Source organism: Kogia breviceps, chromosome 3 (assembly GCF_026419965.1).
Source record: "Kogia breviceps isolate mKogBre1 chromosome 3, mKogBre1 haplotype 1, whole genome shotgun sequence".
Classification (NCBI taxonomy): Eukaryota; Metazoa; Chordata; class Mammalia; order Artiodactyla; family Physeteridae; genus Kogia; species Kogia breviceps.
In genome coordinates, this window is record NC_081312.1 from 174,219,339 (window position 1) to 174,232,238 (window position 12,900).

Here is a 12,900-nt window from a genome sequence, read left to right on the forward strand (position 1 = left end):
AATAAATAAAAACAAAAAAACCTCTTGCTCCTGATTGACAGGAGGAACTTGGTTCTTTGGGACATGAGTCCACCTTCTCCCCAGGATTGCTGGCTTCCTCAATATAGCTATCTTTCCTTTTACCTAACACTTGTCTCTCAGTATTGGATTCTTGAGTGACAAGCAGCCGAACCTGAGTTCTGTAACCCTCTCATTTTGAACCAGCGAATGTTCAGATTCTTTGCTCATGTCAACCAGAATTTTGACAAATTTAGTCAAATGTGGTTAAAAATTATTTCAACACAAACCCCATTAACCAAATTCAATTCCTTCATCATTTTTCTTTAACCATTTTATTTTTTTCATTCCCTTTACTATTTTTCCATTAGGATTCATTCTTTCTATAACAAATTTTATAACAAAGAAATTATTCACTAATGAATATTTTTGCCCCAATCAGATTTTATCAATAAACTTCCACCTTCCAATAAACACTTTCTTTTGTGGTCCTTATTTCTCTCACATCCAGTTTTCTAGAGGATATGTCATGGGTATACCTGGCAAATTTTAAATTTTATCAGGAAAACTTAGTTCTTCCATTAAATTTTAGTTAATATTCAATTTCGCCTTGTGCAGTTTTATTCACTCTTAGTTTCAGTTGAAGTTGATTATTTTAATTAAAACATTCATGATGAAATGGATAAAAGACAAATTGTATTTTTTTTCTGTAGCATAAGCATTAGAGCCAAGTTCACAATAGAGTCAAAAAATGGAAATTAAAAAGGTCAAAATGCCCTTGGACCCAAAACAGAGGGCCCCAACACGGGCACCCCGACACTCAATAATATCTGTTGAACTGAATCTACAGCAGTTGTCCCTTTCATTAATGAGGTAATCAGGTTTGGTCAGTGGTTCCTTTATAATAGAGTGCATTGACTTTGAATAGAAAGCCCTCAAAAAGACACCAATCACAGAGACACACACAGCCCAAGGTGACTGGATATTAGAATACATTATCCTAAGCATCTTCATTCTCTACCAACCTGGCTATAGATTTCAGATGCCCTCTTGGCTCGAAGCATATCCGGGATATCCATGCTCACTTGCATTCCTTTCCCTTTAATTTCATTTTCTAAGTCTTTCTTATATTCTTTCTAAAAGAACAGAAAACAATCTTCAGAACTTTGCATGGCCTTCCATAGCAATGTAGATATTTATGTGTTTGAATCTCAATACCACACATATGGAAACGTCACTTATACTTTTTCTGTATACAATTCGATATGTTTGTTTTAAACTTTGTGTGCCATTAGTTTCTTACCTGGCTGGCCATTTCAGATGCTTTCTTAGCTCTCTGGATATCGAGGGTACCTGTGCTCACCTGCATGCCTTTCCCTCTAATTTCAGTCTCCAGATCTCTTTTATAATCTTTCTGCAGAAAATAAAACCTGCAATTAGGGCTTTACAATAGTTTGAAAATCTGTGTTGAAAAACTTGATGTCTTTTTTTTTTTTTTTTTTTGCAGTATGCGGGCCTCTCGTTGTGGCCTCTCCTGTTGCGGAGCACAGGCTCCGGATGCGCAGGCTCAGCGGCCATGGCTCACGGGCCCAGCCGCTCCACGGCACGTGGGATCTTCCCAGACCAGGGCACGAACCCATGTCCCCTGCATCAGCAGGCGGACTCTCAACCACTGCGCCACCAGGGAAGCCCTCGATGTCATTTTTAACACCAAGATCATGGCTTTTAGAAATAAGTCGGACGTTTATGTCTTTTATTTCTAGGAAACAACAAAGATTTTTAATTTGTGGCAAGAACACAACTTGGAGTGATGTATTCACAAGGAATCAGGAGGCTTTTCTCTACTAACCTGACTTAAAAAAGAAAACAGAGTGAGTTGAGGGAAAATGTTTTCTATTTTAATATGGTAACATGATAAATTATTGGTTAATATATAACTCAGTTGATGAATATCAATAAAATGTGAGTATAAAATTGTCAGGTCTTGTTCTGTAATGAATAATTGCTGATTGCTTCCCTGCAATTCCACTCCTCTTTTTCCTTCATTAGCTCCTTGATTTGCCACTGGGCAACTCACTGCTTCCTGTTCTAAACCCCCAGCTTGGCTGAGACTGGCCGCCATCCAAGGGTCCCACTGGGCTTAAGTAAATCTTTATAGCCCACCCCTGGCCCTTCGTGATTGGTTCAACGATAGGTACATTTCTTTTTCCACACAAGGTATCAAGAGACTTTCTCTTTCCTTCTGGACATGAATGGAGAAGTCTGTAGCCCTAGGATCTGCCAGATGTCTCTTTGCAAACAGGAGAAAAAAGCCTGCCTGAGAACAGAAAGATAGAAAATGAAACGGAATCACACTGTTTGAGTCCTAGATCAAGCCATGCCCAAGAATTCCTCTACTGTTTGGTTACAAGAACAATAAGTTATCTGCTTTTTTGAGCCAGCTTGAGTTGGATTACCTGTTACTTATAATAAAATGTCATAATTACACAGACACAACTGTCTTAAGAGACTCTTGTCACATTTTAAAACTGATTATAAAATTCAGCAAGCTGTACTCTTATAATTGTACATTTTTCTATATGTATGTTTTTCTTCAATGAAAATTATATTAAAAGGAAAAAAACTATTGATTATCTCTATTAAATTCTCTCAAAAACAGTTATTTTCTATTATGTTGACATACTCTAGATTTGTGATTCCCTGCTCTAAAGTAAATTTTGCTTTGTTTATTTGTGGTGTTCTAAATTTAGAGAAGTCGTAAACAAAAATCTCAATCTCAGAGAAATACTATATTTTTCCCCATCTACTACCCATAAATCTGCCTATTTTCAGTGACTTACAGTCTCAGTTTCACTTTTTGAATGAAAGTTCAAGTAATAATGTTTAACTTTCAAACTAATAATATTAAATTATTACTATGTCTGTAAAAAGCTCTGATTTTAGCAAGCCTCTTTAGGCCCAAAAGCAAAACACCTCATTGGAAGAGCAATATATGTAGAAACTAAGGTACTGATCATAGATTGCCACCAAAGTCTCATGGTAGAAGTATGTCATCTAATTTTCCGAGGGGCTTCCCTGGTGGCGCAGTGGTTGAGAATCTGCCTTCCAATGCAGGGGACACGGGTTCGAGCCCTGGTCTGGGAAGATCCCACACGCCACGGAGCAACTGGGCCTGTGAGCCACAATTACTGAGCCTGCGCATCTGGAGTGCTCCGCAACGGGAGAGGCCGCGACAGTGAGAGGCCCGCGCACCGCGATGAAGAGTGGCCCCCGCTCTCTCGCCACAACTAGAGAAAGCCCTCGCACAGAAATGAAGACCCAACACAGCCAAAAATAAATAAATAAATAATTTTTCGATATGAACTTTCAAATCTAAAAGCATTCAAAAGCACATAAATAGACGACATAGGACACTAATCACATCAGTTAATATTGATGCATAATAAAATACCCGAAAACTTAGAAAAAAGAAAAACAAGATGACATGTAGGTTCCAAGCAAGTCCCAATGCACACATGCTTTTAGAGCCTGAGTCAAATTTGTTAATGACCCAGTGGCTAAAGAAAGTCACATGGTCAAGCCCACAGGTACAGGAAGGTTTGAATATTAGATGTCATTTGTGTAATAATATGGCACATTGACTTTACCTGAAAAAATAAACATTGAGCTATAGCAAAGTCCCTAAGTCTGGCTGAAAAGGATCTGAGAGCCTGTCATTTGGGCAAACTGGGACATGGTTATAATCACATGCAAATGAGACCTCCGGATTACAAAGATAATAGCATCACCAAAATTGGTTTAAGCTACCTGTAACCACAGTACAGCTGACTCCCCTAGGCCTGTTTTTCCCATAGGCTCTCAATAACAAAAATGCACCATTTTCCTAGTAAGTTTGAGCCTCGAACAACGTGAGTTTGAACTGCGCAGGTTCACTTATACACGGATATTTTTCAATGGTAAATACCACAGTACTACCTGGTCTGTGGTTGGATCAATCAGTGGGTGCAGAGGAGCCACAGATACATAGGGGAGACCATAAATTATACGAGGGTTAACCCCCTGGGCTGTTCAAGTGTCAACTGTATACAGCCCCAAGGTACTCAGAGGAATCTAAGCCAGCATATGGCTGAATAAAGTAATGTATTACCATACTAAGGAAAGATGCAACACTCCAACTTTTCATAAAAGGAATATGTCACAGAAGGTTCTTAAGTAAGAGTGTGAAATGCAAAATTTCTATTCTTCCCACATTCTTTTCTCCAGAGGAAGTATGCTTTCTTTTGGCTTCAAGTCTCAGCCCCAGGAGGGTGACTTGGAAAATTCTTCTACAGCTCCAAATTCCCCACCCAACTCCCACGCTCCAGTCCAGGACCTTAACTAATACTGGATGTCACACTCTCCTCGTAATAACAAAAACAGCAGAAAATTGTAAGTAGTGATTTGATCGTTATTGGGTAGTTAGCTACTCAGAAGCTCAAGGAGGCCATCGTAAGAAAGTACTAATAAATCTAAGAAATGAATGACAAGCCAGAGCACAAGCAAGAACCACAACCGTGCAAAAAGCCAGGGAAGGGCTTTCAGGAAGACTACAGAGCTGCACGGAGACCGTAACGCTTGTGGAGGTCCAGCGCGGGAGCCTGTGAGGCTAGAACCTAACAAGCAAGGGAGGAAGGGGACAGGACTGAGGACGAGCAGCAGGGGCCTCCGCAGCCAGAGCAAGGAGTGTGGCACCCATGCTGCACAGGACTGGAGACTGCTGGAGAGCTTTCAGGGGGAGCAACCACACAACTTAATTCTTCAAGGATTGTTCTGGCTGCTGGGTAGAGAACGGGTACTAAGAGGTCAATGAGGGAAGCAAAATGCTGGTTAGGAAGCTACTGTAATGATCCAGGTGACAGAGGTGGTAGCTCGGATGTGGGGGAAAGTAGATGGATCTAGGTGACAAGAGAAATCAAAGTGACTTCTGGGACTTCGCTGACACCATGTGCTAAGAAGAGGGTGGAAGACGGAAGCAGATCTAGGGGAAAATGAAGCGTTTTCGGCATGTAATGTTGAGTCCCTATTACAGTACGTTTAAATGTCATTTACATGTGGTAATGCCTATGGGATGTTAGATGTAAATGGTTGCATATTCACATCCACGTTATGGAACACAATTTTTCTATAAGAATGAAGTAGAACTATGTGAAGTAACACGGAAAAGGGTCTGTGATATTGAGTGAGAAAAGCAAGCACAAAGTACATGGTATTTATTTAAGGTTTTTTTAAGTCTCTGTGTGCACAAGTGTATAGTTACCTATATACAAGTAAAAAATGCACCTGGAAGGCTCTACAGCGAATTCGAAACAATGGCTATCTCTCAGGGGGATGACAGAATTAAGGGCAGAGTCAAAGAAGGTTTTCAAGTGCCTGTTCAGCATGAACCCTCCCCCCACCCCACCCCCACCATTTCTAAATGGAATCCCTATTGGTCAAGAGTTCTCTGCCATCCTTAGTTTCTTTGACTAAGTCAGTTATGGCTATTCCATTCCCCTGGCCAGTACCTAGCCCTGCGGATGGAAGCAGATCCCAACACGGCAGGAACTCCCCGGCAGTTAATCAGCTACCTCTCAACCTCCAGATTTCCTGGGTGGGACTCGGTCCTAAGCCAGCTCTTCCTAACTGTACTTGTCACATCGTAGCTCTCCCAGTAACCCCACTGAAGCCTCACCCTAGCCAGCCTTGAGGTAAGTGAGCTGCACCCCTTAACCTGTACCCCAACTTTCTCTTTATGTATTCTTCTTCTAAGTCATCTCTTCCCAAATACTCTCTGCTCCAGTGGCCCTGTTACATTTTCAAAATTTCTGAGGGAATTCAAGAGATGCGGCACTGATTCTGGGGTATTTCCTCCGAAAACTACACATTTCCTTCTGACTGCTACAACTTTGTTACCTTGTATCTATCATGTCATAGCATCTAAGACAAAACTTCTAAATTAATACCCTGTTGTTCATGTGTTACATGAAGAAGAAAATGGCATTAGATGAATGAACCTCAACCCAAAATGCTGACCCTACAGAAATTTCAGACGTGTTGATGAGGTCAACAGAGGATATTTTGAGAACATGCCACCAAATCACACAGAAATGGCGTGACTGTCATGTTAAAGTCTCGATGTGTGATTTTCAAGTTCTGCTCACAGAGTTGGAAACGCAGATATGCCAAGTAGCACACGATCCATCCTTAAAGAAAAAATGGTATGAAAATATTTATCATAGTTTAACATTAACATGAAATTTGTATTACAGAATAAAGTGAGCAGGTGTGTGTGTGTGTGTGTGTGTGTGTGTGTGTGTGTGTGTGTGTGTGTTCTATCAAAATGCCTTTCCCCAAGTTTTCTTTGATATACTTGAAGTTAATGAGCAAAGCAGAAACTGTAAATTTTCCCAGTAAGCATGACGACTGCAGATGGTTTCCATTCCAAACTGTTAAACTAGTCACAGAAAGCTTTGGAAAATTTCATGTACTAATCAGTTTGTTATTATGATCTGTTAAGTTCCAAAATATGAGTCTCGAGGTCTGCATCACTCACTCTACTAACCTCACTAGCTATCTCAGAAGCTCTTTTGGCATGCTGAATTCCAAGGGTGTCAGTGCCAATGTGCATTCCCTTCCCTTTAATTTTTGATTCCAGATCTTTCTTGTATTCTTTCTGTAAGAAAGCAACATTTTACAACATTCAGACCCTCAGGGGACAAACATACATCTGTATTCAATGATACCAAAAAAGGCTAAACATATTTTTTTTAAAAAGAAAACACAGTTTACTTTGTACTCTGAATGACCACCTAGAACTAAATTTTCTTAACTGCTTAGAACTCTATTCACTATTCTCACTTAAGAAGAGTATATACACTCTGGAGATTTTTATTATAAAAAGGCAATTGCCAGGTGAGGACCTTCACTGACAATTGTCGTGTAGGCCTGAAGGATAGAGAGGCAGGTTTAAATGAGTTGACATTTTAGAAAGAAGACTGATTTTGAGGTCGGAGCACTCTTGGCTGTGTGTGTGGCGTTGAAGATGTTTCTTCACATTTCTGGTTTACTCATCTGCAAATGGGGAAAATAATTCCTCCGTGCAGGATCGCTGTGAGGGTTAGTGAGACCGCATGTAGCCTAGTGCCCGGCACAGAGCGGGTTCTCAGTAACTGAGAGCTTTTTCTGGTCTTTTACTCCTGTACCCACATGCTAAGACCTGCTACCGTGTTGCCATTCAACTTTCACTGGCTGAACTCTGCCATTGAGAGTTTAAAACAACTTTTCCAAGTATCACTGACAAGTGATTTACAAGATCTGACTCTGAATGTCACTGGACATGTCACCACAACAGAAGAATTTGTAGAAAATTACTAACGCAGGTAAGTGTAATGACAATATTAGCCAAAGACATCGTGGCGGACAGCTGCTGTTTCTGCTCGAACAGCATCTATTCCTCCCTCTTCTGGCAAAAAGTTCTACAATTTTTCTCTTGGGGAATTACCTCTAACCCCTCTCAATCCATAAACTTTGGGTGGGTTGATTTCCTACTACCCACATATACTTTTGATTCCACTAAAATGCTTTTAATGTTTCCTTTAATTTATGTAAAGAACACTAGCCAAAGACGAACGTAAATCTTTAAAAACACATATCAATTTAGAATATTTAATATTTAAAACGTCATTAAACTACCTAGAAAGTTAACTGACTCCTGACTCCAGACTTGATTGGGTCAAGTGTGGGAACAGGACAGAAGGTGACCCAGTGAGATTCAATCCTTAGACCTTAATCCTACTTTAAGGAAACAGATGCTCACTTCCTACTGAGATTAGTGGCCACAGATGTGAGTTATCCTGTCGTGAAGAGGGGCCATCACACAGAAGCAGCCTCTCACAAATGAGGCAACCATGAAGGTAACAGAACTGAGGGATGAAGGAAGAGAGACATCATTAGAATTCCAACCTGAAGGACACCTGATCTTCGGATTTCTCTGTTCTTACACCCAAACAAAGGTTCTCTGTTGCTCAGCCCGGTGTGAGTTGCGTTTCTAGCATTTGCGACCTAACAGGATCACCCCCATCGCCACCACCACCGTCACCGCCGCCGTTTATTAACATCCGGGGATAAAGCTTTGGATGTTTTCACTGCTAAAGTCAGCCAGATTCTCCTCAGAGCACAGTGCCATTATTTACTATTAAAGTAATGGCGTAACACAAGGATTAAAGGATTTAAAGCACTTCAGAGGCACTTCATTCTTATAAATTTCACGTAAAGGAAGTAATGGCCACTACCATTTTATACAGAGGTCTAAGTGGACTCACTCCGCAGCTGGGCAAGGACTAGGACAGTCATTTTGTTTGTGGGCAGGAGAGCATGGGAACTTTTAAACTACAGTTACTGACAGACCATGATGACACACCTTCCTAATATGCCTTTCACTTGTTTAAAAGATGAAGTTAAACCTTATTAAATTATTTTGGTTAATTATATAGAATTTTCTCTAAAATGAGGAAATGGTCATTTGTCTCCCACCACACAGACAGGAGATGGTGCCTCATTTTCTTTTAATTCATTGATTGGGAAAAGACTATTAGGTCATAGCTGCTTATAATCATCTCACACATGGAAGCTGTGGAACATTTATACTGTATACAGTTGACCCTTAAACCAGAGGATTAATCCACCTATTACTTATCGTCGGCTCTCCACATCCAAGGTTCCTCAGCATCCACAGATGCAACCAACCACGGACCGTGGAGTACTGTAGAATTTACAATTGAAAAATACATATAAGGGGACCTGCACCGTTCAAACCCATGTTGTTCAAGGGTCAACTGTAAAAATCTCTGAGAAAGATTTACAGACAAGGAAATCAGCTGAAAATTCATACATTCTCAATTGTTAAATAAATGTACTCACCTCACTAGCCATTTCAGATGCACGTTTTGCTCTCTGAATATCAAGTACTTCTGAATTAAGTTCCATTCCTTTCCCTTTTATTTCATTTTCCAAATCTTTTTTATATTCCTTCTATGAGACAAGAATATTACTGCGTGAAATTTACTAGGAAACTCTAATTTTTATATTGTTTTACATGTTTTCCAGAGACCACAGAAAGAAAATATTTCTAGAAAGGAATGAACCAGATTTCTGAGCATTCATGCTCTTTATTTCCTACAGATACTTCATTTTCTTTTTAAATCATGTTTGAATGGCTTCCAATATTATCAGTCTTTTTTCTTTCATCCTTTCCTCTCATATATTTTGGTACCATATTGGTGCCATATTTTAAAAAGACATCTTCCCTTTAAATGGTGAGGAAGATCTTAGGAATGCATGTTTCTTGCTAATTATTTGAAGTATTTCTTTGAAAGCTGTCTATAAAATATGAATCATCAAAAGAACATAATTGGAAAAGAATGAAAAATTACAAAATCGAAAGGATTGATATGGCCAAAATTTTTTTAAAGTTTCCATCTTATTCAAAGATTTGTAAAACCAAATAATTTCCTACAGATTGATAATATATAGTCTGAATTTTGCCCATCTTAATATATTTTAAGTAGATCCAAATGTCTTTACTAATCCTTACATATAACATGGGTTTTTGTGTGTGTGCTAGTGAAGTTCTTGTCTTCTTACTAATAGAATTATGAAAACAATATATATCTTAATCCAATTCATCTAAGCTGCCTTTAAGACTAACTTGTCGGATGAAAGATGAGACTTCCTTTAATGATAAGAAATCATGTTCTAGTTAATTCTAGGATTCATTTGATGTTATTTTCTCTTTGTCCAGTTTAATTAAATTAGCTGGTACTCTGCTTAACTAATAGCCTACAAGACATTGTAACGACCTGCATGTAATTTTGGAAAGAGCTCTGGAGTCAAATGACCTGGATGAAAGTCAGAGTTCTTTCACTTATTTGGTCATGTGACCTTCAAGAGAACTTTAAGTAACTGAGCCTTGATTTCCACAGGAACAAAATGAAAATAAAAGTACTTGTCCTACCAGTGTCAAGGACAATTGACAAAATCAAATGAAATGAAGTATAAAATGATACTTTGAATACTTTAAATGGCAACAGAAACGCAAAGACCATAAAGAATGAAAAGACAATTTAAAGCTAAATGCTCACAATTTCAAAGGGAAGTCACAATTTCATTAAGTTACTGAGTCTCTTTCTAAAATTAGACATCACTAAAACTTAATTAAAAGATTTTTAATCATTGTCTCTAGGCTTTTTTCCTACACTGATGCATACATTCTGAATCAATAAGTCTAAAATAAGATTCACTCAAAAAGAAAAATAGGGCTTCCCTGGTGGCGCAGTGGTTGAGAGTCCGCCTGCCGATGCAGGGGACACGGGTTCGTGCCCCGGTCCGGGAAGATCCCACGTGCCGCGGAGCGGCTGGGCCCGTGAGCCATGGCCGCTGAGCCTGCGCGTCCGGAGCCTCTGCTCCGCAACGGGAGAGGCCACAACAGTGAGAGACCCGCGCGTACCACAAAAAACAAACGAACAAGAAAAAAAAAAAAAAAGAAAGAAAGAAAAATAAAAAAGAATGGCGATGGCATGTATTTTTAAAGTCTTTTTTGGCCATGCCATGCAGGATCTTAGCTCCCTGACTAGGGATCGAACCCAGGCCACCTGCAATGGAAGCACAGAGTCCTAACCATTGGACCACCAGGGAATTCTTAAGTCATTTATGATTCTCAAAATAGATCTCACATTGTCATTTGTATGTAAATAAGAAAAAGATTCCCCTTTAAAAAATTCATATAAATAGTGCATATTTTTTAAATGGAAGACAATAATAGTAGGAAGCTGCCAAATGATCACCCTTAACTTCAAAAGCTTTTATAGGATCTAGAAGTGAGAAGAGGTAGGGTAGCAAGGACTCTCTTCCATAAATTATATGCCTATTTCAGCCCAGCATAAATTACAACAATGAATCACATTAAATTTCTAAAAGCAGTTAAATAGTAAAGGCCAGTTGGCATTTGCTTATTAAAAAAGTTCATGATGATTCATGTCTGTGTAGGTAATTATACTTCAATTTATTTCACTGGTTTAAGACATTTCTTTCAGGAATAGTTTCTTCAGTTCAAAAGTCCGGATGAAATGGAGTTCTCTAATTCTTTCTCTTAATGTAAAGAGAATCTATTTAAACAGGGAATGGAAAGAGCTCCAGGTTCCTTAGCAACCATTTAAAAAAAAAAAAGAAACAAAAACAAAACTTCTAAACTGTGAACATGGTATTTTTAATTGCTAGATTTGAGGGCCTTAATGTTCAACAAATTTAATACACTGTGAGCCAAAACGCACCACTAAGTTTGGGGGTTGGGAGGAAGTCCTGCTGAGTATAAAATGAAAAATGGACATGAATTCCTATGTTCTATATGCTAAAGATATTATTTTTCCCTACTTAGAACAAAAACCACTTATAAATGTACCATTTATCCAGACTGTCACACATAAGCACCTCATTTCTGATATCAAATGTCATGAGAATGCTGCAGGGAAGTCACAGGAAAAAAATGGTTCTAATACATGTTTTTACAATAACTAAATTTGAGAGAATCAAGCTAGCCTCACCCATACTGAAAATATTTTTTTGAAAAACTAACTGCTATAAAGCTGTAAAACTACTTATAGAGCTTCTAAGCTACAACCCAAACACAAAATCAAACTGTATTTCAAGTTTTTCCAGAAAATCTGGGTAGTTTCTTCCCTCATCTTTAAATGGAAATGTTAATACTTACCTGTTTTTAATGAAAATGGAAAACTCTATTAGTAAAGCTCAAAGTGAGGGAAAGAGTAATGGCTGAATAACTCGAACACTGCATTAGAGAATTAGTAGAGAATCGTTCAGTCCCTATTTCCTGGGTTATTCCTTTAAATGTCTTTTGTAGAATTGTATAGCAATAGTAGGCTCATACCTCCTTCAGAAGGCCGGTGATGTACTTTACATGTAAAAACTCTGGAGTCTTGTCTAAATCCATCGATGACCTTCCTTTAATCTCCTTCTCAAAATCCTCTCTGTAAACTTTCTGTTAGATAAGACCATATGATTTTAAATTTAGAAAATATTAGTGACTGTTGAAAAGATAATAGAACAAGGGTTCCCGGAACAAAATTGATGTTTTTCATATATAATTCTACCACCTCTGAGTATTTTATTTACAGGAAAATAACTCCAACTTTATCATAAATTTTAGAATTCTACCAAACAAAAGCAGGCTCTTCAAAGTACACCGGCTCCCTCTACGAAAGCATTCTGAGAGGGGCTACTTAACATCCCAGACTCTGTTATTGTTTGACATCAGCCCGTTGCAGGAGGAGAACCAATACAACTGGCTATTTGACCGGATCACCTGATTGGTTCACCCAAAAGATAGTGGATCCACCCACTGGAAGAAAATCTAGAGGCATGGAAATCCACTCAGACCAAAGTAGAATGAACGTTTATGTCCTCATCATCGCTCTTAAATGTTAGTCTTAAGTGAATTCAAGGAAGACCATTTCTGGAAATTCCCTGGTGGTTCAATGGTTAAGACTTGGCACTTTCACTGTCGAGGGCTGGGGGGTGGTGGGGAGGAGGGGGGCGGTTGGTGGGGGGTCAATCCTTGATCCGGGAACTAAGACCCTGCAAGCAAGCTGTGTGGCACAGCCAAGAAAAAAAAAGAGACCATTTCTAAAATGTAATGGAGGCTGGAGGAGATTTTCCTTTAATGATTTTAGCATTGGGAATATTTCTCTACCATCTATGGAGTTGATATGAATCAAGTTCCACTGTGAGGAGAATCTTATCTGGAACCTGAAACACTGTTCTTTGGGTAAGAGTTCACGACAAGAAACGAAAGCAGATTGCGGAGGGCCTAAA

The 12,900-nt window shown here is 39.0% G+C and overlaps 1 protein-coding gene across 14 annotated transcripts in view; it reads right to left on the reverse strand.

Annotated features, from left to right (window-relative positions):
* NEBL (nebulette) overlaps nt 1–12,900 on the reverse strand; it is a 353,899-nt gene that overhangs the window by 48,170 nt on the left and 292,829 nt on the right. For 9 of the 14 annotated variants that reach the window (XM_067030375.1, XM_067030380.1, XM_067030379.1 and 6 more), the window contains 5 exons: nt 11,957–12,067; nt 8,935–9,045; nt 6,578–6,688; nt 1,301–1,411; nt 1,023–1,133 (listed from right to left, as the gene is read on the reverse strand). The exons of 3 other annotated variants lie outside the window; for them this stretch is intronic. In XM_067030375.1, coding sequence (XP_066886476.1) covers nt 1,023–1,133; nt 1,301–1,411; nt 6,578–6,688; nt 8,935–9,045; nt 11,957–12,067 — 555 coding nt within the window. The remainder of the gene's footprint in view (nt 1–1,022; nt 1,134–1,300; nt 1,412–6,577; nt 6,689–8,934; nt 9,046–11,956; nt 12,068–12,900) is intronic. 2 more of the 14 variants (XM_067030378.1, XM_067030382.1) reach the window with 1 other exon arrangement.